Genomic DNA, 26,632 nt, shown 5'->3' on the forward strand with positions numbered 1-26,632 from the left:
GCCTTACTAAAGGAACCATTGCTGGATCCACAAAACCTGGCCAGCTAACTGCCCAGTCTTGCATTTTGCGTTTCCGGGTAAGGTGGTTGAAAGGGTCGCCGTGGACCAGCTGCTGGTATTCTTGGAGGAAACTTTGGCACTCAACCCATACCAGTTGGGCTTCTGTCCTGGCTATGGGGTACAGAGTTGTTGGCCCACCACCTTTCCAGGATGGCCCTTCAATGGCTGCTCTCCTTCCTACAGAACCAGACACAGATGGTGGCAGTGGAGGATGAGTTGACACACACCTTTCAACTCACTTGTGGTCCCACGGGGGGCTGTGCTCTCCCCTACACTCTTTAACATCTTTATGCACCCAGCTGGTCCAAAGTTTTGGGCTGGGTTGTCATCAGTAGGCAGATGACACCCAGCTCTATCTTCTCATGGACGGCCACCTAGATTCCCCCCAGGAACCATTCACCAGATGTTTGGAAACTGTAGCTGGGTGGCTCGAGCAGTCGCCTGAAACTCAACCCCTCCAAGATGGAGGTCCTATGGCTAGGAAGGAAGAGGGCAAGTCAGGAAGTCCATTTACTCTTCCTGGCCTTCAGAGTACCTGACATGGTGTCACCTCCAGAATAGTCTACAACATAGACTCACTCTATGTTGGCCTACCCTTGTCTGTGACCTGGAAATTGCAGCTGGTACAGAATACAGCTGTTAGGGTCCCCCCTGGAACATCTTGGAGGGCCCACATCCAGCCTGTGCTGAGGCAGCTGCATTGGTTGCTGGTTGCGGCCAGGATCAGGTTCAGGGTTCTGGTTCTGACCTTTAAGACCCTTCACGGTGTGGGACCCACATATTTGAGTGACCGCCTGTCACTTTATGCCCCACCCCCACCCCATAGAGCTTTATTCGCTGTGGGCACTAACTTCTTGTTGGTACCCAGGGCCCGGGAAGTTCACCTGGCTTCGAACAGGGCTGGGGCCTTTTTGGTCCTGGCCCTAACCTGGTGGAATGAGATCCCGTAAGAGCCGAGGGCCCTGTAAGAACTTTCTGTGTTGCGTGGGAAACTTTACTGGTCAGTGACCGTATAAATGCACTAACTGTAGCAGAGAGATTTTGTCCCTAGCTTTAAACATTGCATTGGGGGATGCTGAACACTCTCAGAGCTATTATAATGTTTTCTCGCCCAAATGAAGAGTGTCCTACCCACAGTTCCTTCTTTCCCACTGACAAAATAGGAACTTCCCAGCATCTCCCAGCGTATGTTTGACTCCTTCAGAGCAGATGATGATGATTATTATTATTCGATTTATTACCCGCCACTCCCTTGCGGCTCCCTTGCGGATCTTCATCTCCCTTTCTTCCGCATCTTCATTCCTAGTAATAGAGGAGTTTCTTATATCCAGCCTTGCTTTGGTCGCTCCAAATGCTACCCACACTTCCTGCCCCCTTTCCCAAGGCACCTGGTCTGCTCCGGTGGGAAACAGGATGCTGCACTAGAGGGGTTGGTAGTCATCTCAACCAGGGGTAGTCAAACTGCGGCCCTCCAGATGTCCATGGACTACAATTCCCATGAGCCCCTGCCAGTTACTGCTGGCAGGGGCTCATGGGAATTGATGTCCATGGACATCTGGAGGGCCGCAGTTTGACTACCCTTGGCTCTGAACCATGAAAGCTGTTCTTCGGTACATAATATTTTCCCCCTTATATGAAACGTTGATCTCACATGTAGTAGAATAAATATGAAAATTAAATAAATGACAACAATGCATTATTTTAACAATATGGTATATACCCTTGATTTAAAAAAAATCAGATAACTGTTCTGTATATAAATCAAACTGTCAAATTTTGACACAGAGTGGAGAGTGTGAACGATATATATCGAACAAAGATTCAGAAGAAAAATATGATTACAAATATTTGATAAGGTTGGCTCTATAGCCTTTAGAATAAGGGTTTATTAGATATTATTTATTAGATATTAGATACTGTTTTATGTATGGTTCTCTGTTATAATGTAAACCGCCCTGAGCCTCCAGGGAGGGCGGTATAGAAGTATGATTAAATAAATAAATAAATAAATAAATAAATAAATAAATAAATAAATAAATAAATATTAATATGTAATAATAGATTGTCTACAAGAAAAAGAAAAATCTCAAAAAAAAATCTGACTAGCAATAGAGGTAAACTTTGGTAGCTCCAGTTTTTCTACCTATCTAGCAAACACAGTTCATTACAAAAACTTGGCATGTCTTCAGTTTTGGTTTTATATCTGATTAAATTGTAAAAAAAAAATCTTTTTCTAAGGATGCCTTTTAAGACACTGAAAAATTTTGCTTTTAAATTGCTGAATATACTCAAGCGTCTTAGTTTTTCCCCTGTGGCCGTGGAAGCAAGAATGAAGTGCTAACATATTGGCGTCATCTAACACCCACTCAGATTGTACGATAAAGAGGTAGTCTGTTCTGAATCAGCATCTGCTTGCCGTAACGTTACAGAGGGTCATTGCTAAAAGAAATAATTGTATAATGAATTTTCCCAAGCATACTGATTTCAACAGAGTTAATATCTATAAGTGCTTTGAAGCACATCTTGGCTTATTTCATGAATTCACACCTAACTGTAGTTCTAGAACTGGTTTTTAGCTTAATTAAGGTTGCCAGTTTCCAGATAGTAGCTGGAGATCTCCCAGAATTACAACTGATACCCAGGCTACAGAGGTTCTCCTGAAGGAAATAGCTGCTCTCTGTCTGAGACAGGAGGGCATCTCGGTGGGTGTTTCACATCTCATGGTGAGGGACACAGATCAAAATCTTCATTTCCTATCCCCTGAGGTGGGAGGCACCCATCTCTAGCCTTCTTCCTGCCTCAAGAGGGAGAGCAGCTAAGCTCGACTGCCTATCCTGTATTGTTATTCTTAAATTGCTTCCTAACTTTTTAAATTTCTACCTCATTCATTTCTTTCCACTTCTGTCGTTTTTTCCTGTCTGTCTCACCTGTTCTGAGATCAAGGTCAGGGTTAGGAGATAGTATTTTGCTGAGGGGACGGGGGTTCATTTTGTGACTACAACAATCAATCCGAACCATCTAATGGCCGATCACCATTGTGATAAGGCTTGAGGAGACTCCTGCCTCATTGATCCCAGCAAGCCCAGGGACAAAGCAGGTGTGGTGGACACCGTTCCAATCAGGCTGTACTGACTGCAGCGCAAAAGGAGCGAGTGCGCGGATCGTAAAAAGGCTGCCAGAAAGCCCTAAAAGGAGCACATGCAGACTACAACAGTGGCTAAGTCTACATGTCCATTCCTCAGCAGGAGCCATATTGGGGATTGATAGCTTGCCACCCCACAACAACCACAAGAAGCACTTGTTCTTGTTAGCTGTGAAGTCATGCCCGACCCATCGCGACCCCATGGACAATGATCCTACAGGCCTTCCTGTCCTCTACCATTCCCCTGAGTCCATTTAAGTTCGCACTGACTGCTTCAGAGACTCCATCCAGCCACCTCATTCTCTGTCATCCCCTTCTTCTTTTGCCCTCGATCACTCCCAGCATTAGGCTTTTCTCTGGGGAGTCCTTCCTTCTCATGAGGTGGCCAAAGTATTTGAGTTTCATCTTCAGGATCTGGCCTTCTAAGGAGCAGTCAGGGCTGATCTCCTCTAGGACTGACCGGTTTTTCGCCTTGCAGTCCAAGGGACTCGCAAGAGTCTTCTCCAGCACCAGAGTTCAAAAGCCTCAATTCTTTGTCGCTCGGTCTTCCTTATGGACCAACTTTCGCAGCCATACATTGCAACTGGGAATACAAGAAGCACAAGGATCAGCCAAGGGCTCAAGTGGTGGTAATGTGGCTGGAAACAGTAACCCCTTTAATATGCCTCCTGAGCTGTTTTTATACCTATAGAATACAGGCATAATAATAAAAGATAAAACAGTAGAACAGGAATAGTACAATGAAATAATATAGACAATCCTTCAATGATGTATAAAGCAGTAGATGCTCGATTACGAGGTAGTCATATTGTGATGTACAGTTTTCTATACCTAAGGCAGGCAGTGTGGAAGGAAATTTCAAATATTTATGCACAGGGAGATATATCTTCTGAGGGACCTCCTGATAGCCACCTTTCCTCCCCCCCACCCCATAGACTGGACACTGTGACCAGTTACCTGGGGTCAGTCCCCCAGGCATGCTGACCCATTTAAGCTGCCCCCCGCCAAAGGGGGAGATTTAGCCCATGCAGGTCCAAAGAGCTTGCACAACCCTTGTCCATCATCTTCAGGACCTCTTTAAGGACTGGAGAGGTCCCGGAGGACTGGAAGAAAGCAAACGTTATACCGACCTTCAAAAAAGAGAGGAAGGATGACCCGGGAAACTACAGACCAGTGAGTCTGACCTCTGTTGTGGGGAAGATAATGGAGCAGATATTAAAGGGAGCGATCTGCAAACATCTGGAGGACAATTTGGTGATCCAAGGAAGTCAGCATGGATTTGTCTTCAACAGGTCCTGTCAGACCAACTTGGTTTCCTTTTTTGACCAAGTGACAGGTTTCCTGGATCGGGGAAATTTGGTTGATGTCATTTACTTGGATTTTAGTAAAGCTTTGGATAAGGTTCCCCATGATATTCTGATGGATAAATTGAAGGACTGCAATCTGGATTTTCAGATAGTTAGGTGGATAGGGAATTGGTTAGAGAACCGCACTCAAAGATTTGTTGTCAATGGTGTTTCATCAGACTGGAGGGAGGTTGTCAAACGTGAAGAGAACTCACAACAGGCTTCTTAATTAAAGAAAGCTTTATTGGAAAGTACTACACGCTAAGGACTGAGAAGTCAAATCTGACTAGAGTACAGATTTGCTTCAGCTTATCAATACAATTCTCCCGCTCAAAACTTGACAGTTCCCAAGGGAGGGGAGCAAGAGAGAAGACACATGTGTAATTAAAACAGAAATACATTCTCATAGCCTTGAGGAGGTGACAACAAACCCAGGCTCAGCCGAGAGGCCACAACATGTGATAAGGTTACAAAAACAGATTATTCACTTTTATGGCTAGCAAGAATACAGGACCTGGAGCAACCAGGCGCCAAGCAATATAACTGACATGGAGGAACTCAGGCTAATTTATGGCAGAGATTCTACAATCCTGACAGAGGTGAATAGCAGGGTGCCTCAGGGCTCGGTGCTTGGCCCGGTTCTTATTTACCTATTTATTAATGATCTAGATGAGGGGGTGGAGGGACTATTCATCAGGTTTGCAGATGACACCAAATTGGGAGGACTGGCAAATACTCCAGAAGATAGAGACAGAGTTCAACGAGATCTGAACACAATGGGAAATTGGGCAAATGAGAACAAGACGCAATTTAATAAAGATAAGTGTAAAGTTCTGCATCTGGGTCAGAAAAATTAAAAGCGTGCTTACTGGATGGGGGATACACTTCTAGGTAACACTGTGTGTGAACGAGACCTTGGGGTACTTGTGGATTGTAAACTAAACATGAGCAGGCAGTGTGATGCAGCGGTAAAAAAGGCAAATGCCATTTTGGGCTGTATCAACAGGGGCATCACATCAAAATCACAACATGTCATAGTCCCATTGTATACGGCACTGGTCAGACCACACCTGGAGAACTGTCTGCAGTTCTGGAGGTCTCACTTCAAGAAGGACGTAAATAAAATTGAAAGAGTACAGAGGAGAGCGACGAGGATGATCTGGGGCCAAGGGACCAAGCCCTATGAAGATAGGTTGAGGGACTTGGGAATGTTCAGCCTGGAGAAAAGGAGGTTGAGAGGGGACATGATAGCCCTCTTTAAGTATTTGAAAGGTTGTCACTTGGAGGAGGGCAGGATGCTGTTTCTGTTGGCTGCAGAGGAGAGGACACGCAGTAATGGGTTTAAACTACAAGTACAACGATATAGGCTAGATATCAGGATAAAATTTTTCACAGTCAGAGTAGTTCAGCAGTGGAATAGGCTGCCTAAGGAGGTGGTGAGCTCCCCCTCACTGGCAGTCTTCAAGCAAAGGTTGGATACACACTTTTCTTGGATGCTTTAGGATGTTTTGGGTTGATCCTGTGTTGAGCAAGGGGTTGGACTAGATGGCCTGTATGGCCCCTTCCAACTCTATGATTCTGTGACTCCTTTGATAAGCAGGAGGACCATAGGGAAATGTATGAAGAGGAAGTGGAACCCATTCAGGTTCCTGAACAGTCTGAAAGATTTTTCATTGCAGGGGATTACCATTTTTTGTTATGAAAGGCAATATCCCCCCTGGATCTCAAACAATCTGCAACTTTTGAGACATCTTTCTCGGTCGTGAACATTTTTAATCCAGTCTGCAGGACTAGTTTCAGAGGATGGAGAAGGTATTCTGAGGGAATACTATGGACAACTCTGAGTCCACTGTACATAGAGTTTATGAGGCTATTGGCCATGGCGCATCTTTAAACCGCCCGTGGCGCCACGGGCGCCACGGACTATATAATTCGGTAAGGGGGGTAGTGGTGGGATTAGTCCGTGATGAGGAAGGGTCCGGATTGGACCCTTCCTCACGACAGACAATCGGAGGGACCAATCGGCAGGCGCAAAGCGCCTGCCGATTGACCCCTCTGATTCCCAGCTCCAGGAACTGTGAGCCGCGCTGTGCGCGGCTCGCAGTTCCTCCCGGCCTGACGCGGCGAGAGGCGTGAAGCGCCTCTCGCCGCGTCAGGCCGCCGAACCAGGAAGCCCCCGATTCCCAGCTCCAGGAACGCGGCTCGCAGTTCCTCCCGGCCTGATGCGGCGAGAGGTGCAAAGCTCCTCTCGCTGCGTCAGGCCGCCGACCCAGGGAGCGCGGCTGCCGGGGGTTCCCTGTCTGGCGGGCTGACGCGGCGAGAGGTGCAAAGCGCCTCTCGCCGCGTCAGGCAGCTGCCCGAGGGAGCTGCCGGGGGTTCCCTGTCTGGCGGGCTGACGCGGCGAGAGGCGCGAAGCGCCTCTCGCCGCGTTAGCCCGCCACCAACGAAACAAGCTCGCCACCGCCGACCAGCCCGCCGCCGCCGCAGACGACTAAGGTCACGACCTAGCGCCCGCTGCATTCCCCTGCAGCGGGCTTGATTACTAGTATATATATATTTCTACTCACAGCATCCATTGCCATCTCCTGTTGCCATAAGTTATTACAACTGATCCCAGAAAATGACCATGGATTCAGAGGGAACAAATTTTCTGTTAAAAGCCTCCTCCTATTTAGCCGATCCCACCTTAGACAGAGCTGTGGCTGGAAGCCTGCTCTAGCTATGGGCTTGGCAGGCTGATTACTATTCCAAAACCATCCTCATGGCCTACCCCTTTCAGGTGCTAAGCTATTTGAGGATCACTAAGAAAAGGTGTTGGTAGAAACAAGGGGCAAAAAGAAAAAAGGCTTTGCCCAGATACATTAGAAAGGACATTCCTTTCCAGGGTTCTGGTCGGACATTAGAAGGGGGTCCTGGAACCCATCTAGACCCAATTTCAGAAGAGGAGGGTTTGCCTCAGGGGATCTAGACCCACATGCACAGATAAGCTCTTCTCCAGATAAGACAGACAGGGACAGCAAAGGTCCCCAAGACATGACTAATCATTTTAAAATTTCTGGCAGGCAAAAGTGCTAAAACGAATTAAGCACCATTGTGAGTAAAACTCTCTTCAGATCCCTCCTATGGGTTGAGAGTGACAGGTCCAGGCACTTCCCTTGGAAGGTTGTTCCATAACTGTGGGGCTGCCACTGAAAATGCATTATGAATTGTCCCAGACAGGTGTTTGACTGGTACATAAGGTTCCGTGATTCAAAATCCAGCCAGATTCTTGGGAACTGCAGAGGCATCTTTGCCAGATTCTTGTTGTTCCAAGCAACTGTCTTCTGGAGCTGAGCTGGTTTTATTTGCTCAATGCCAAGAGTTTCCAGTTGTTTCTGGAGACTCCTAGGCACTACTCCAAGGGCTGTAATGGAACCTGCAGATTGGTCACCTTCTTCTCCCTAAGGGGCTCTAACTGTATTCATAGATCTTGGTCATCGCCTGTTCTTTCTCTATATCTTTTCAGCTTTCTCCTGAAATTGCAGGGTCAATGATTCAAACCCTATTTCTCATTTTTTCTATAATTGTGTTTCTCGTTTTGTAATCAGAAGTCCCAAAGAATCTTTGATTAGCATTCTCCATGATCTTGTCTGATTTATACTTCCTGCATTTCTGCTTGACGGTAAGCCAGATTCCTTGCAAAGAGTCCAGTGCAACATAGTTGCAACTCTATTGTGACCTTCTTTATCATCAGTTTTAGCAACTGCAGGTAATAATCACGTGGTTGACTGTTTCATCCTTTGACTTGCAAAGTTGACACTTGCTGCTATCACGGGTCTTCTGAATTTTGGCTTTCATACTGTTTGTTTTGAATGCCTGTTCTTGTGCAGCTAGATAGAGTCATTCCATTTCTATCTTCAAGTGCCCATTTTGGAGCCACTTCCAGATTTTTCATCATTAAGGTTATTCTCGATGCCTTTCAGATGTTGCCCGGGCACATGCTTTCCCTTCCAGATGTCAAAGTGAGTTTTAATTGCAAAGTTTTTGTAATCTTCTTTGGTTTTTGTAACCTTAAATAAGTCTGCGTCATACATTTCATCGAGAAGATTCTGTTTGCTTTTCTTGGTGTAGTAATTTGGTGCCTGTTTTTCTTCTTCAGCTGCTTGCTTAACTTTCAGGAGATTTCTTCCACCAGATTTTCTTATTAACTAAAGATGATCAGTATCACTTCTAGAATGTTTTTGAAAGATGCATTGTCATTATCTTGCAAATGTTGTGATCTGTTGCTTCTAATTCTGCTTGTTTCCAGTCAGTAATGCCAACTGTGTATCCGCGGGTTAATTGCCTTTACTGTGTTGCCTCCATTTAATTTTGTTTGCAATATATTTTTAACTCGCCAGTAATATTCCTTGATTGTATCTTTCTTAACAAGGGTATGTTTGATGTTGTCAGCTTTCAAAATTCCAAGTTATTTGTAGGTTTCTTCAAAGCAAAGTTTTTGATGTTGTTTGGCATCTTAGCTCTTCTTAGTCAACAACCTTTCCTCTGTTCAGTGCTAATGCTGCACACTAGTCAAGGCCAAATTCCATAGCTATATCTTGGCTAAATATTCAAACCGAATTTACTAAGAGTGAATCCCTAATGGTGTCTTTCCTTAAGTTTTCAAATCATCCATGTACAGTAAGTATGAAATCTTGGAGCCTGTCTCGGACAGCTTGCAGCAGGGGTAGTCAAACTGCGGCCCTCCAGATGTCCATGGACTACGATTCCCATGAGCCCCTGCCGGCGAATCGTAGTCCATGGACTTTGGGAGGGCTGCAGTTTGACTACCCCTGGCTTGTAGCCTAGGGCTGTGCTGTTGGTTGAGGGAACACATTGGAATGAAAGTGCAAGACATGAGATGATATTTGTAATGTGTGTGTGTGTGTTTTAAATAAGTTAGCCAGTATTTTTTCAGCAACTCCATCTAACTTGTAGCCAGTTTAGCTGTGCTTTTCTTGACGTTCTGCTTAGTAATGAACAGCACTTAATTAAAGAGAGCCCAAATTAGCTTGCATGATTAAATGGAAGAAAAATGCTATGCAATGCCCCAGTAGGTAACCATAATCTGACCTTAGAGAGAGCTGAGTCATAAGTCCAGGGTAATGATCTGAGAACCTGATTTAATTAAATCAAATGCTCTGCTGGTTAACATTATTTAATCTCTGAATCGGGTTTTGTTAAATTGGTACCTTTTCATATTTTGGCATTCAGCATTCTTTTAAATGTTCATTGCAGAACACAGTACATAAACAAAATATTAGTAGGATGTGTTTTATAAAAAATTCAGGCTAAAGGTAAAGGTAAGGGTATCCCCTGTGCAAGCACCGAGTCATGTCTGACCCTTGGGGTGATGCCCTCTAGCGTTTTCATGGCAGACTCAATACAGGGTGGTTTGCCAGTGCCTTCCCCAGTCATTACCATTTACCCCCCAGCAAGCTGAGTACTCATTTTACTGACCTCAGAAGGATGGAAGGGTGAGTCAACCTTGAGCCGGCTGCTGGGATCGAACTCCCAACCTCATGGGCAGGCAGCTTCAGACAGCATGTCGCTGCCTTACCACTCTGCGCCACAAGAGGCTCTTATAAATTCAGGCTACTCCAGATTAAAACACTCGGGTTAGTTTCCTCAAAGTGGGTAGACTGCATAGCGCAAATTAAATTGCTCCAGGACAGCTGTTCACACACTCGTACACACATCTGGACTAACAGTATTCTGGGCTCTCTGTCCTTCATGGGCCAGTTATCCCTGGAGCAGATCTTAATAGGACAATAATTGCCATATTGCAAATGTGTCGTGCCTGCACATGGGCACATTTAGAAGGCAGTGTAATATTTTTCTGATGATTTTGAAAGAATCACTTTGTTGTTATTGCTTCCTGCATGTTTTGTATTTCAAGGAAAGTGATACAGAGGAGACGCCGCCTCTGTTTCCAACAGCTTGAATTCAGACAGCCTCCCTTTTCAGAATACCAATAAGTAAGGAAAAGATAAGGCTTAACTAAGGCTCTGTTTAGTGAAGTATAACGTGATAACTGCACTGGAATAAACTTCACCACATTTTTATAGGACCACAAAAGTATGTTATTTCTGTAAGACCCAGATGTAGTAGCTTTGTTAGGTCTCAAAATGTTCTCCTCTATAATTAAGTTGTGCTAGCTAGAAACCAGGGAATGTCCAAAAATACATCACACACTCATGTTTGTAATATAGAGTTGTGATATCTGCTGCTGTACTTTTACAATTTACATTTTATTTCCAAGAAGTTCTAGGTTTTATTTTTATCTTTCAGCACCTTTGGGTTTGAAAAAGTTACTCAAATATGTATGGATCATGTACAAATAGTTCCTTAAAAGGACAGCAGAAGTGTGGCTTGTTTCTCTTCCTTCTTAGGCTACTTAGGCATCTCATCTCTGCCCACAAAACCAGAGTTAGAAGATCTGATGAAGGGAGCCTGGCCACTCAGAAGCTTATCACTCCCAAGTCACGTTGATCTCTAAGGTGCTCCTGGACTCAGCTCTTGCCCCATCCCCATCTCTTTGAACTCAAGAAGGCTACCTGACCATAGATAGGTCAGTCTCAGTTGGATAGGATGTCCATCTGTCCCAGTAAATAGATGCCCTGTCATTCAGTATCCTATAGGTTTGCCCCGACCCCTTGCGAGAGGGGGAACCCACGCTCTGGGCCCCTCCAGCACTGAGCAGCTGGGTGGTGGGAGACTGACCAGAAGCAAAAGTATGCCTAAGGCTGCATTGCCGGCAACATAACAGTATCACTTCAGCACGCACCATCGTGTTGCTGGCACCACAGAGATGCTCCATGATAAAAATGATTAGCATAGAATTTAATGCAAATACCTGAGTGTCCCTGCACCATTGGTGATGTGATGATGTCATTTCTGGTATACACCAGAAATGACATCATTGTATCACTGGCAACACCAGCCTAGGCCTCTCTTTGCTCCCGGTTAGTCCTACCCCACCTGCCAGGGGCTAGAGGGTACCTGCAACCCTAAATATCTGTGTGTGACATCAAAATCAGTTATTAAAAACTGCAACTTTTTTTTTTGCTTTTTCAATATGATACTGGTATTTAGAAATTACATGGCTATATCAATTTCTGCTCCCGTCTTCAGCTTCCTGAGGCATTGCTTATGTCTCCCGTGGCTATATACCTCAAAGGATCTTTGCATACTCTGCATAATAGTATAAATTCCATTGGTACTCCAGGTTTACTTTCGACATTAGTCCTTGCCCAGCATTACGTTTTCTTTGTACGTTTTCTTTGAAATGGCCTATGGAACCTCTCTTTTAGGGCCACGAGCAGTGACCAGTGATACTGAGACTTGGATTGTGTCAAGGAATCAATTCCAGGATTTTAAGTTGGGATAACAGTCTTTTGTAATTGTTCCTGCACCCCTTGGTTATATAGATATGAAAAATTCTGTGCAGTACACATCTGTTCCACTTAATAAGGCCTTGGAGGAGGAGCATGTCTCATGGTTTAAGTGCCACTCAGCGCTTAACATCCACTCAGGACGGCTGTCCCACCCCTGAGTGCCTGCTTCTGTTCCCCACCCCTGCCTACCCCCTCCTCCTTCCACTTCCCTCTGAGGCTCGGAGGCTGCAGATCCCTGCCACATGAGAGCTGCCCCTGCCGGTGAGTTCCCCAACAGCTGCCTGCAGCCTTTCCAGGTCCTGTGGGGAGGGGGAGGGGGAGGCCGTCCGCAGACTTCTTCCCCTCCCCCCCTCCCAATCTAGCACCTGTTGTATTCCTGAATGCAACAGGCTTGGCCCCTAGTTCTAAGGTAACATCTGAAAGGCCACATGCCCTATTGAATCTACCATGGAATGCAGTGTTCATTTACAGGTTTCCAGTGGTAACAGCTGTAAGAGTTTCTGAAAAGGAGATGTTGGATGTGAGCAGGTTTCTTGGCTGAGTGTGAATTGCTAGGTTAATAAAGAATTCTGTAAAATAAAGAGTCCTTCAGGTCCCCGTTGACTCCTGCTGACCGCATGAAGTTCCAAGCTCTTAGGAGTTGTCGTTTGCCATGGCCTTCCCCAGCATAGCAACCCCGGTCCTCCCTGGTGGTCTCCATCCATCATCTAATGCAGTCATCTAATAGATGCATATCAGAACTGGCAATGTCATGGAGTTTGCATTTAAATATACTCACCACCTCTGGATAATCCAGAGCCATGATGAAAAGAAACATCTCTCCTGCTGTAATCCGTTTCCTTTATCCCACAACGTTTTGTCTCAGTATCTCATTCGAGAGGCTCACAAATGCGTCCTGCCTGATAACTGTCTTCTTTGGTACTTCCGCTGTTTCAAATATTAGATTCCGTCCTTGCACATGGGCACCAATGCCTGGGCAGTCTGTTGTGCATACGCATGTGGATATGTGTTCCATTTTTTGAGAGCTTCCATGCCTCTCAGTGTCATCTTCCTGATTTTGTGAAGTTAATTTAAAATCTCATATCCTCTTAAAACAGGGATTCTCTGGATAAGTGCTTGTTCCCCATGCAATTTCTCAAATGGGCTTGAGGCCCATTATACCTTCATATTCTAGCTGAGATTAGACTCTTATCTTTTGCCTTCTCCCCTGGTGTCAAGTAGCAAGGGGGAGTGCATGTCTCATCCTTGGCCACAAGCCCATACGCCCCCCCCCTCTTTCGTTATCCATAAATCATTCAGTTATTAGATTTGTATTTCTGTCAGTTTATGAGCTGAGATTAGCTATCAGTGCTTTAATATCCTCCTTGGTTTGTCTCCCGGCCACACCCACAGACCCGTTCTTGTAGAATCATGAAATTAAAATGCCCAACCCGATGTCAGCCTGCTTGGATTCTTTCCCCCTCCTACTCCACAATAACAGAAAGTCTCTGAGAACCCAAGTGTTGTCTCCTGATTTTCTCTCTTCATTTTCTTGTGAAAACTAGGAAATAAGTCCTTTTCATAGCAGTTCCAAGCCCAGCTGATCTGAGATTAAGTCTGCAGTTTGCCTTGGTCTGGATGGCTCAGGCTAGCCTGATTGCATCAGATCTCAGAAGCTAAGAAGGGTCAGCCCGGGTTAGGAGTTGGATGGGAGACCGCCAAAGAAGTCCAGGATTGCTGCATAGAGGCAGGCAATGGCAATCCATTTCTGAACATCTCTTACCTTGAAAACCCTGTGGGGCGACCATGGATTAGCTGCAACTTGATGACACTTTCCCTCCATGTGCCATTTGGCTGCAGCAAACTGAAGATGCCAGTTTGAGGGAGATTAGCCCGGCTCTCCCACTATCCATCAACATCTTGGGCTGACGAGTCTTGGCTGCCTTCTCAACATAGCAGTCATCTGTGTAAATGTCGCTCACAGTTGACTGCACAGTAGAATAGATAGTTGTCCAGCTGCTTCTCCTCCACAGAACCTTCCGCGATGGGGAACAGAGAGCTGTTAGGGACAAACAGGTGCAGACCACCACTCATGCACTCAGGCTGAGAGCTCTTTCACCCATAGGACCCTAAGGAGTAGAACAAGGTACGTGAAGAACAATGTAGAATAAGAATGAAACGAGCAGCATTAGCCATCCAGCCAGCTGATTAACTTCCTTCTTGACATTTTTGAAGCCCTTATCAGTAGCTTGTGCTTACAGTTGTAGAGGACGGTAATTAATTTAATCACTCATTGAAACGTCAGAAGGAAATTAATGATTAGAATATGATTGGAATGATTTCAAATTGCTGTGTATGCAGGTAGCAGGCATGGCATAAAACTGCATTTTAGAAAGATGGGGACCACCTCCCCCCCTTCCCCAGTGCCTTGTGTGACAAAAAACGGAGTTGAAAGGGAATAGCATCTGTGGCATTCTCCCTCCCTCCCTCCCCACTCCCCCGGTTGATAGAAGTCTAGATCAATAAACTCAGGAATCTATCATTCTTCTTTATGGTATTATTGTCAGTAGTGAAATGCTGGTTCACAACACCCAATGTTTGTGTGCGTTTATAATACTGTAGTGTGAGAGATTGTGCTAATTTGGCACCACCTGCCAAATTTAGTGTCATGGTTTTCCCTGTTCTTCGAAGAGAGATGCTTCTTTATCTACCTTTCAGGGGTCTACAGTATTCTCAAAATTGGGGCTGAGTTTATGATTTTGTATAACTGTTGTTAAAGAGATGGTGCCTCTTCAGAGCTTCCAATGAGCTTTTATGCCCAATGGAAATGACTCAAAAGAGCAAGTTGGTAGCAACCTGCAGGTAGGGCTGCACTCCTTCCTCCGGAGCCAGACACAGAGAGTGACTGTGGGAGAGGAATGATTATGCCCCTATCGACTCCCCTTTGGGGTCCCATGCCTAAGGGCGTGGTTCCTTCTCCCACACTATTTAACATCTTTATCCGCCCTTTGGCACAGCGGGTCCGTAGCTATTGGCTGGGTTGTCTCTGTATGCAGATGACACCCAGCTCTATCTCCTCATGGATGCCCCCCCCCAGTCACATTCACTAGATGTTTGGAAGCTGTTGCTAGATGGTTAGAGCACAGTCGGCTGAAACTCAACCCCTCCTAGACGGAGGTCCTGTGGCTGGGCAGGAAGGCGACAGGGCAGGAAGTGCACTTGCCCACCTTGGCTGGGGTACAGCTGAACATCTCATCCTCAGCAAGGAATTTGGGTATGATTCTGGATGCCTCTTTATCTATGGAGGCCAAGGTCACGGGAGTATCCAGCTGGCATTCTTCCTTCTGCCGCAGGTGAGGCTGTTAGCACCCTACCTGCCCCCAGACTGCATGGCTATAGTGATCCACACAACGGTCACCTCTAGATTGGATTTCTGTAACTCCAGGCCGGCCTACCCTTGTCCTTAACCTGGAAACTTCAGCTGGTGCAGAATGCAGCTGCTAAGGTCCTCACAAAAACACCTTGGAGGACCCATATCCAGCCTGTGCTGAGGCAGCTGCATCGGTTGCTAGTTGTTGCCTGGATCAAGTTTTGGTTTTAACCTTTAAGGCCATCCATGGCTTCGGCCCTGCCTATGCTTGGCTGCTCGTGCCCCCTGCAGGACACCCTGCTCTGTGGATGCAAATCTCTTAGAGATCCCTGGGCCGAAAGAAGCACACCTGGCCTCAACCAGGGTCAGGGCCTTTTTGTCCTGGCCCCAACTTGGTGGAATGAGCACCTGGGAGAGCTGAGGACCCTGACAGAGCTGTCACGGTTCAGCAGGGCCTGCAAAACTGAGCTCTCCCACCAGGTCTTTGGTTGAGGCCAGTGCTGGTGCTAGGAACATCATGGCCCCTCCTCAGGCCTAGCTGTATGACATCTACACTCCCACCTCTAGACAGGTCTGCCTGGGAGATGGATGTTGTTTTTGTTATTTTTTTTTACAGCCATGAATCTGTGGTTGTAGAGGATCTTAGGGCCCTTGGGTACAATGGGTTTTATACAGGGATTTCTATGGGGGTTTTATGTTTGTAAACTGTTGGAAGTCTTTGGGAAGCAGCAGGATATAAGCGATGATGATGATGATAATGATGTTGATTTTAAAATAAAGTTTCCTGTAGAAATACAGCTTGTCTGGAGCATACCGGAGCTTCCCATTAAAACTATGAAAGGAGACGTTAATGTGGGGGGTCATATAACATTGATCAAGGCAATGGGAAATAATGATTCAAGACATGTTAGTGTACCTCTGTCATGGTTCACATGGTGAAGCTGATTAAATACAACCAGTTGTCTCTACCTAGGGTTGCCAAATTCCAGGTGGTGGCTGGAGAGGTCCTGGGATTACAGCTGATCTCCAGGCAATAAGAGATCAGTTCACCTGGAGGAAATGGTCAGTTTGGAAGGTGGACTCTGTAGTAACATAGCCCACTGAAGTCCTTGCCCTCCTCAAGCCCTGCCCTCCTTAGCTCCACCCCCAAAGACTTCAGGTATTTCCCAATCCAGAATTGGCAACTCAACATCTACCACAATCACGGGGTAGCAAACCCTGTCACAAAGAGAAACTTTCCTAAAATAGCTAACATTGAATAATTGTTTGGTTTGTATAACAACTGGAAGAATACGAAAAATCTCTCACTACCCATGGAAATGCTGCATGCTGCCATCTTTTGAATATATGTATACACCAATAATCATGAATAGCAATCTGGGACATTCTGTAAGTAAAATGAAATGGCTTCCGTTTAATTACAGTCAGAATAATCCTTTGATCCACAAAAGAGAGTATCTGAATAATAAAGGTTTCCCAGCATTGCTGCTTCAGAGAATGTTTAAGCTGGAAGAAAGAATTGGATTAGGGACTTCAGCTTGTGTACTTACTCTTTTGTGAGCCTCTTAACCCACAGTTAACAAAACCTCTGGCATTTGTAGCATAAAATCAATTAGAATTAAACCTGCTAAGCGTGGGGCTCCTGATGGTTATTAAGGCCAGAAGGGCCTCTGACAGTAGCTACAGTTTTCTTCAGCTAGTTGATTAGCCAGATATTGAACATAAAGTTGTCACAGTGGGGGGGGGGGGGCATTCATGTTTCTCCATCCCGAGAAGACTGGCTTACTGCCGTCGAGTGTTAGACAATGAAAGGATTAGGGATATGTTTAAGTTTTATTTTCTTCTTCTTTTTCAAATCATAAACCATTGAACAAACCATATACTGTTCACCCCCCTTTGAGATTCTCATTAGTGTTGGGCCTCATACTGCCAATGATACAATAATAAATCTTTGGACTCAGCAAGCCTCGTTTTGTAGGGGAGCTAACTGTGAGGTGTTGTTTGTTCCAGGAGGGCAGGTAGACTTGAGTCCAGCAGCACCTTAGAGACCAGCAGCATATCCTGGACCTAAGCGTTCAAGAGTCCAACCCTCCTTGACCACATATGACGGTCTGTTTGATGCGGGCTTCTTCAACGTGGTAGCCCCAACTTCTTTGCTGAACGATCGAACATTAATGTGCTGAGAGAATTGTGAGAGAATTGGGCAGCCTGATCAGAGGACAAGATTGGCCCTTGTTGCCCCCAAGTGTGCCCCCAAGGAAACGATAAGAACGGGAGGATGCTGGGTTATATTTATTACCATAAAGGCGGGGGGAGTAGATAGGAGTGTCTGGCGGAAGATAGCAAAGCAGTTGTTGTTCATCCGTGTCCAAAGAGAGACAAGCTCCTTCTTTTAGGACGTCTTGCGCTCTGAAGTCAGGGCCAGTCAAGGCTTCTCCGAAGTAGGGCCCTTAGGCAGAAGCTGGAGCTTGGGGCAAGAGGACATGGCGCTTCAGCTTGGAAGACAAGGCATGTGCCTGGCAAACTGGTTAATCCAGCAAGGCTGCCTTCCCTGACCTCAGCCTAAATAGGCTGGGAACTTGTTGACGCAGACTGCACCACTGGCAGGTGCTGGTGCTCCTGAGGTGGGGATGTGCTCCAGCCAGGATCGTGGAAGGAATCTTCTTTCTCCAGCTGACTGACATGCAGCCAGTTGGCCCTTTGCCACCTTGGCCGGGGCCTTCTGTTGCTGCTGTCCTGTGGAGTGGGAGAGGGTCCTTGGGAGGGGGTGGCTACAGGCTTGGATTTGAGTCCTGCCTGGCGGAGGCTTGGCAGCTATGTCCAGGACTAAGGACAAGGCTTCCTTTGCAGGTTCTGGCCGAGTGGTCAGATGGTACCTTGCTGATGGTACCTTGTCAGCGGGCACCTCCACAGAGCCAGGCCTTCATTGGTCCCTCTCGTCATGGCAGGCGGACAATTCTCTGAGCAAACAGGTGATGTGTCCTCCTGCACGTAATTGATGGGGGAGATTTCTGGATACGTATTATGGGAGCCATGCTCTGTAAAAGTGCCTGAAGGGAGACAGCTGGTCATATGCCACAGCTAGTGGGGGTAGGGGGGAGAAGGAGAAGCAGTGTGCTTTCTCTTCCTTTTGCAGATGGGCAAAGCATAAGCCCCACCTATACTGCACGGTGCCAACTATGTAAGGAAGGCACACAAGGTGCAGACCGCCTGGAGGCAGGAGTGAGCATGTGAGCAAGACATTTTGTGTTGGGAGGGGAGGAATTAAATATGCCTCTGCCTAAGCCCTGACCCGGACAGCTAAGACGAGTCTGATCACCTCAGATCTCTAGAAGCCAAGCAGGGCCAGCTCTGGCTAGCACTTGCTTGGAAGACCCCTCAGAAACACCCAGGCCACTGTGCAGAGGCAGGCCCACGGTGGCCCTCTCGCCTAGAAAGCCCTCTGAGGTTGCTGAAGGCGGCTGCACCTTGATGGCACTTCCCTCCACCTCCTTGTGGCCAAGGGATTGTACAATCTGGTTGCGTGGATGGAGGCTGTGTCCACTATAATGGCTCACCCTCCCCTGGGCCACAAGGGAAGGAGCCCTGGAACTCTTCTTCTGTGCATGCGGGGAGCCACACGGGGACCCTGTTCCTGGGATCCTTTTCCAAATGCATGAGAAAAGAGTAAGCGCTGCTTGTGTTATTTCTGCTTGTGTTACTTCTGTATCGTGTTATTGGACTTGGCTAGTAATATAAATAACTTCAAAAGATAGTTAGAAGTCCACAAATCCATTGTGTTTAGCTTTTGAAAAGTAAATTGGACTCAACACTGCAATCCTAAGAGTATTTTCTTATCTTGGGAATAAAATAGGACTCGATTCTTCATGAACTGTGAGTGAGGAGAGTTTTTTGTTTCATAGAATCATAGAATCAGAGAGTTGGAAGGGGCCATGCAGGCCATCTAGTCCAACCCCCTGCTCAACAGAGGATCAGCCCTAAGCATCCTAAAGCATCCAAGAAAAGTGTGTATCCAACCTTTGCTTGAAGACTTCCAGTGAGGGGGAGCTCACCACCTCCTTAGGCAGCCTATTCCACTGTTGAACTACTCTGACTGTGAACTACTCTGACTGAAAAATCTTTTCCTGATATCTGGCCTATATCGTTGTACTTGTAGTTTAAACCCATTACTGCGTGTCCTCTCCTCTGCAGCCAACAGAAACAGCATCCTGCCCTCCTCCAAGTGACAACCTTTCAAATACTTAAAGAAGGCTATCATGTCCCTCTCAATGTCCTTCTTGAAGTGAGGCCTCCAGAACTGCACACAGTACTCCAAGTGTGGTCTGACCAGTGCCGTATACAATGGGACTATGACATCTTGTGATTTTGATGTTTCACTTTTTTATGTTAGTCAGATCCTGGGAAAGGTGAAAGGCAATCCGCAGCCCTTGCTCCCTTGGCTGAGCTGTGCCTGCATTAGCCCATCTGCTATTAAATTCCCCCTAAATCATGGTTTTCATTGCTGTTCTGTGTGGCTGGTGTCTTCAGTTGTGTTATATGCTAGGTACTTGAAAAGGAATGAAATCCTCTGAAACATTGGCCAAACAAAATGATCTTTGCCCTGGTCCCATCAGCCAATTTAGAGGAGCGCTGATCTGGATAGCCCAGTCTGAGCAGGGTCAGCCCCCATTAATGGCTGGACGGGAGGAATGTCCAAGGCAGGCAATAGTGAACCGCCTCTGAATGTCTCTCGCCTTGAAAACGCCACGAGGGGCCTCAGTAAGTCTGTTTGGCAGCACAGCAGCAACAAGAAAGGCTGGACTGTCAGGTAACCATCCTTGCTAAAGTGGTATTTGAGTCACAAATATTTAAGACTGATCAAAGTCAGTTTGTAGGGCTGGTAAAGACAGGAAGCTAGATTCTCCCTTGCAGCTAAAATGCATTAAAATCTACGATAACATATTGCTCGTATTTGTTCTCTAGTGGGTGTCGGAGGCCTTCTGAGTGCTTGTGCTGTGGGAAGAGGTCCTCACTGAATGCTTTCTTTCTTTCAGACCCACCCCATGCGATTCAGCGAGATGAAACCATTGTCATTGTTCTGGCATCAGTATCTGTCCTGGCTGTTTTGGTGGTGGCTCTTTTCTTTGGATACAGGATGCTTGCAGGTGAGTTTCAGTCAGTTTTCAGAAATGGCAACCAAGTCTTCATTCTCAGTTTCCCTATTCTTTGATAATGAAAGGCACTTCCGTCAGCAGAATGAAACATGCCTGTCTCCCTCCCTCCTCCTGCTCCCCCTATGTGGATTCTTCCTGTCTTGTTCCATGTCAGCAGTGAATCTTACTGATGGCATCTGAAATGAGTAAAGAAACATTCTAGGAGAGACGGGATCTGTGAGACTTGCCAGAGGAGGCAGAAGGACCAAGGATCAGGCAGAGCAGAGCTTGGAAGAGGAGGACCCCCTCCCCTCTCATCCTGTTGAAGCCCCTTGGGACAAAGATGGGACAGCCGAAGGCATTGGAGCTCCTGGGAAGAAGGGCAGCCTTCACAGAATAAATAAATCAACCCCGTAGACAAAATGCAGCAAGGCGCGGGTGGGCACTTCTTTCACCTCATTCTTGGGCAACAAAGCCTCTCACATCTGCCCAAACTGCTGGCGGAAGAGCGAGCGTTTTGTTCACAGGACCCCCCTAAATCTGAGCATTGGCCTTCCAGAGGTCTCAGGAGGCTAGTGGGGGGAGACCGTGATGGGACCATGAGCTCCATCCCGGCCATTTGGATGTGCATACTACCAGGTCGTTTAACCTCTGGAATGTCTGTCTCTTCCTTCTCAGGCGACCGCAAACAGGGTCTGCACAGCATGAACATGATGGAGGCAGCAACGTCTGAGCCCTCGTTAGACTTAGATAATCTGAAAATGCTGGAGGTAACTCTGCTTTTGGGAGTTTTTGGGGTCTCTTCGCTTTGCTGTGTGATCTGACCTGTTTGCTATCAGATGATCATGAAACCTCAGTGCGAATGACGGCTGGACCTCTTCATCAGGCAGGCTGATAATAATTTAGGAGGCTGTCCTAGAAGTAAGCATTCACTCTTCTGTAAAATTAGTACTGGGGGTTATTTTCAAAGAGAGAAGCTAGATTAGGTTTGCACTGTTGTTAGAAAGAGCAAATTTTAGAATATTCACAAGTTTGTTTATTTATATCGTGGGGACCCAAAGCAGCTTACATTGTTCTTCTTGCCTCCCTTTTATCCTCACAACAATCCTGTGAGGTAGATTAGAGTGAGACTGTGTGATTGGCCCAAGGTTGCCCAGAAAGCTTCCATGACAGAGGGGGGATTTGAACTTGGGTTTACCTTAGCTTTAAAGGCCTCAATAGGTGCAGGTAGATTGCCCTGGGAAAACTGGGAATTTGTTTGTGCTGAGGAAGTATAAGTTTTATTTTATTTATTATATTTATTATATTTATATACCGCCCTCCCCAGAGGCTCAGGGCGGTTTACATAAGAACAAACAACAATACATAAAAGTCTATAACATGTGAATAACCTTACAATAATAATAACTAATAGTTGTAACCATATAACAACATAACAGTATAAACAATATAAACAATGCAACAGGGCAACAATGCAAACAGGTCCAGAGCATACTGGTGGAGTTCTGAGGGGGAGCAGGGTGTTACCACTGAAGGTGACACCTCAATATTTAAAGTGGGCTTCTTGTTCTATTTCTGATATGTTTGTGGTCCAACCTGAGTTTACCAAGATCTTTGTGCAACATTTAACTACCACACCCAAGGGCCAGGTTGAGTGCAACCATGGGATGACCTCTTGCATTTTTAATTTTGTTTACCAGTGTGTCATTTCCAAGAGGGCTAAAGCAGCGTCCATCTACTGCCACACACACACACACACACACGGAATGGCATTTGTACCTTCCGCTTTGCATATACGGCTCTTTGGATTCCAGCCACCAAATTCAAAAATAAATCCTGTGTACGCAACAGCGAAATGCCGTACTTTCTAACTGAAGGTTGAGCCCAGGCGTACATGTGTTTAAGCTCATTGAAACCAAATACACTTAATACCGCCTTGGATTGTGGCCAAGATGCATATTCCGCCTTACTTTGAAGTAGAGCCAACAATTATTTTATATTTTTCTTCACAGCTGATTGGTCGAGGGCGATATGGAGCTGTTTACAAAGGCTCTTTAGATGAACGCCCTGTGGCCGTGAAAGTCTTCTCCTTCACGAACCGCCAGAACTTCATCAATGAAAGGAACATCTACAGAATCCCGCTGATGGAGCACGATAACATTGCCCGCTTCATTGTCGGGGATGAGAGATTCACTACAGAAGGACGGATAGAGTATTTATTAGTAATGGAATATTATCCTAATGTAAGTAATAGTTCAAAGAGAGCTGTGTTGAACACATGGCTAATGAAAAAACACTGCATGAATTTGCATTTTCAAAAATGCCCGCTAATATTCCGACATATATTGTCACATATTTTGGATAATAACAGTGGAGCTTTACACATCGCAGAGAGCTTTATTTTCAGCGGCTGAAGCCACTCATTTTCAGTACAGGGAGCCCTGCTAAGTTATTTCTAGCCTCCTGCTCTGCTATATTGCACTGGCCCCCAGAGGGGGCCAATGTTGTGTAGGTCGGTGGTCCCCAACCACCGGGCTGCCAAGGCCCTGGCACTGGGCTGCAGCTCCCTCTCCCCCCCCTGCAGTAAGAAACTTACCAGGCCACAAGCTTGCGACCTGGCAAGCTTCTTACTGTGGGAGGGGGGGAGAGGGAAACAGGGCTGGGCCGCGCATGCATGCATGCGCCATGCGCAGCCGAAAATGCACAATCGCGGCACTTTCACGCAATCGCCCTCCAGCCTGAAAAAGGTTGGGGACCACTAGTGTAGGCCTATGGATAAGATTGAAAAGTAGTGCGTAGCCCAAATAGCCTAGATTGCCCTCATCTCATCAGATCTCAGGATGGTCGTCCCTGGCTAGTCTTTGGATGGGAGACCTACCAGGAATGACCAGCGTCAGGACTCAGAGGCAGGCAGGAGCAAGCCATCTCTGAATGTCTCTTGCCTTGAAAATGGTACCGGTGGCTGCCATGAGTGGGCAGTGACTTAATGGTACTTCTCACCACCACCAGGCCTGTGGGTGGGATTGGAAAGTGGTGCCTAGGTTGGCCCCTCAGTGGTATCCAGAGACACATAGATCCACAGTATCCACACATACACATACCAATTTCCTTGCCAGTTGTCTCCATCCTCCACGTAATTTTACAAACTTCTGTGATGTCCCCCCTTAGTCATCTCTTTTCTAAACTGAGAAGTCCCAACCAGCCCCTCATCATCTTGGTTGCCCTCCTGTGTACCTTTTCTGGCTCTGCAATGTCCTTTTTGAGATACAGTGTCCAGAACTGGACACAGTATTCCAAATGAGGCCGCAGCATAAATCTATGCAGGGATAGTATAATGTCGGCCAATTTATTCTCAGTCGTTTTCCTGAAAATCCCTAACATAGAGTTTGTTCACTGCTGCAGCATGCTGTAGTGACACTTTCACATAGCCATCCACTAGGACCCCAAGATCTTTTTCCCTCTCAGCCCCATCAGCCTTTAATGGAAGCTGGGAATTTTTATCCCAATATGCAATTGAGTGCCATAAGGAGAAGAAGAACCTGGTGGTGTGCTCCAGTGTTCATCTCAACAGTGTGATTTTTATGGTAGGACCATTGCAGGGACAAGAAAGTGACATTGTAATAGGTGATGAAGAGAGGGTTGAACTGCTCAATTCCTACTTCTCAGTCTTCTCTTGCAAGGGGAATCATGCTCAACATGGCAAAATAATGTCACATGATGAGGGATGGGAGTTGTGGCCTAGGATCACTCTAGGGGTAGTCCATAAACACCTAGTTTCTTTAAATGAAATCAAATCCTCTGGGCCAGAAGAATTGCATCCAAGGATACTAAAAGAACATGCAGATGTTATTTCTGAGCCTCTGTCCATTATTTTTGACAATTCTTGGAGAACTGGTGAAGTGTCAGAGGATTGGAGGCGGGCAAATATTGTCCCCGTCTTCTAGAAGGGGGAAAAGCAGGATCTGGGTAACTACTGACCCATCAGCTTGATGTCTGTAGATGGCAAAATTTTAAAACAAATAGTGAAACACGGTCTTTGAGCAGCTAGAGTGGATGGCTGTAATTACTAAGAGTCAGCATGGCTTTCACAAGAACAAGTCATGTCAGACTTTTTTTTAGAAAGTTGATATCTTGCTAGATCAGGGGAACGCTGTGCACATAGTTTACCTTGATTTCAGTAAGGCTTTTGATAAGGTTCCTCATCATATTCTTATTGACAAGTTGGTAAAATGCGGTATGGATCCTATTACTGTTAGGCGGATCGAGAACTGGTTGACTGATCGCCCCCAAAGGGTGCTTGTAAATGGCTTACCATCTTCTTGGAGAGGAGTGACGAGTGGAGTGCCTCGGGGTCTGTCCTGGGCCCTGCGTTGTTCAACACATTCATAAATGGTTTGGATGAGCTGAGCCCACCACACCTCACAAAGGGCTTGTCTTTATTCTCCTTCCAGGGTTCTCTATGCAGATACTTGGGTCTCCATGCCAGTGACTGGGTGAGCTCTTGTCATCTGGCTCACTCCATCACCCGGGGCCTGGCCTATCTTCACACAGAGCTACCTCGCGGAGGTAAGGTCACAGTGGGGAAGCTTGCATAAATATCAGTTCAAAGCTGCCTTTGATTTCCCAATGGGGGACATCAGGTATAGCTGCAGGTATCAAAACTCAGTACGGTGGTAGCTTGGCCAATGTTTTGGGCACGGAGGCCAGAATTTGGATGCCATTTCTGGCCCCACTGTAGGCCTGGTGGATCAGCTCTGCTTTCTTTTTTCAGCTCTAGCCCTGGGCAAGGCAATTTTGACATCCTTAAAGCCGGGGATCTTGAGCAGGTTCTGGTCAGTCAACCTTAAGCTTCTTTGGGGGACGTAGGGCAGGAGGCGGTCCCACAGGTATGAAGGTCCCAGGCCATTTAGGGCTTCATAGGTCAGAATCTTTTTATCTTTTATAATATTTTAGTTATCAGTGATTCTTTTATCTTGTTAATGCCAGATGTTTTTATGTATCTTGTAATTTGACTACTGGTCTAGTTCCGTAATAATAAAGACTTGACTTGACTAGGTCAGAATCTTGAACCTGATCCAGTCTTCTAGTGAGTGCACCTAGGAGAGGGTAGGTCAAATGTGTACTCTCCATTGAGTCCCAACAACAACCCTTTCCACTGCATTCTGGACCAGTTGAAGTTCCGTAGCAGTTTCAAGAGTAGCCCTGCATAAAGTGAATTGCAGTAGTCCAGTGTGGAGGTGACTGTAGTGGATCACTGTGGCAAGGTTGGATGCTGACAGGTAAGGTTCTAGTTGATGTGCTAGGCGAAGATGATAAAATGCCTGTGGGCAACACTTGTGACCTTCATTGATAGAGAAGAGTCCAAGATCACACCCAGGCTTTTCACGGTGGGTGGTTGCCCTCCATCAAGAGCTGGGAATTGCACTGACTCACCTGGAGCCCGTTAACCCATCCGAAGGATTTCCATCTTAGCTGCATTCAGCTTTAGCCGGTTCTCCACAGCCTCCAAACAACTGGCTCGTAAATCTGGGGGTGCAGATGGATGGCTGTCCATAAACAGATCCAGCTGGGTATCATCAGCATATTGATGACAACCCAGCTCCAGCCTCTGGACTAGCTGCGTGAGGGGATGCCTATAGATGTTGAATAATATTGGGGAGAGAATAGCTCCTGCAGAACCCTACATATCAGGGTACTTCACCAGGAGGTTCTCTCCTCTATTGGAGAAAGAATTGTAGCCATTTTAAGGCTGTACCACCTTTCCCTCTGTCAGCTAGGCGCTGACTGACTGTCAAACACTGCTGTTAGATCTACTAGAAGTAGCAATGGCCAACCGCCTAGATCCAGCATTCTCTGGAGAACATGAGGGAAAGAGTTCCCACAGGGGTTGGCTCCCACAGTGAACTTCTGCAGCTCTTTGGCCACCAGTCTCTGTTGACATGGCTGGCTGCTTCCTGGGCTGATGACTTTGCCTGGTTCTAGCACTGCTTCGGTTCCCTCAGCAAGCCGACTGTGAGGCAAGATCTGTTATACGGTTATATGGTTACAACCATTAGTTATTACTGTAAAGTTATTCACATGTTTATAGATTGTTTTATGTATTGTTGTTTGTTCTTATGTAAGAACTGAGCCCCTGGGGAGGGCGGTATATAAATATAATGAATGAATGAATGAATGAATGAATGAAT

At 46.3% G+C, this 26,632-nt stretch overlaps 1 protein-coding gene across 2 annotated transcripts in view; it reads left to right on the forward strand.

Annotated features, from left to right (window-relative positions):
* Positions 1-26,632, forward strand: part of BMPR2 (bone morphogenetic protein receptor type 2) — a 118,618-nt gene that overhangs the window by 70,978 nt on the left and 21,008 nt on the right. For both annotated transcript variants that reach the window (XM_077319208.1, XM_077319207.1), the window contains exons 4-7: positions 20,346-20,456; positions 21,123-21,214; positions 22,457-22,687; positions 24,896-25,010. In XM_077319208.1, the coding sequence (XP_077175323.1) occupies positions 20,346-20,456; positions 21,123-21,214; positions 22,457-22,687; positions 24,896-25,010 (549 nt within the window). The remainder of the gene's footprint in view (positions 1-20,345; positions 20,457-21,122; positions 21,215-22,456; positions 22,688-24,895; positions 25,011-26,632) is intronic.

The sequence above is a fragment of the Paroedura picta genome, chromosome 2 (genome assembly GCF_049243985.1).
Source record: "Paroedura picta isolate Pp20150507F chromosome 2, Ppicta_v3.0, whole genome shotgun sequence".
In the NCBI taxonomy this organism is placed as follows: Eukaryota; Metazoa; Chordata; class Lepidosauria; order Squamata; family Gekkonidae; genus Paroedura; species Paroedura picta.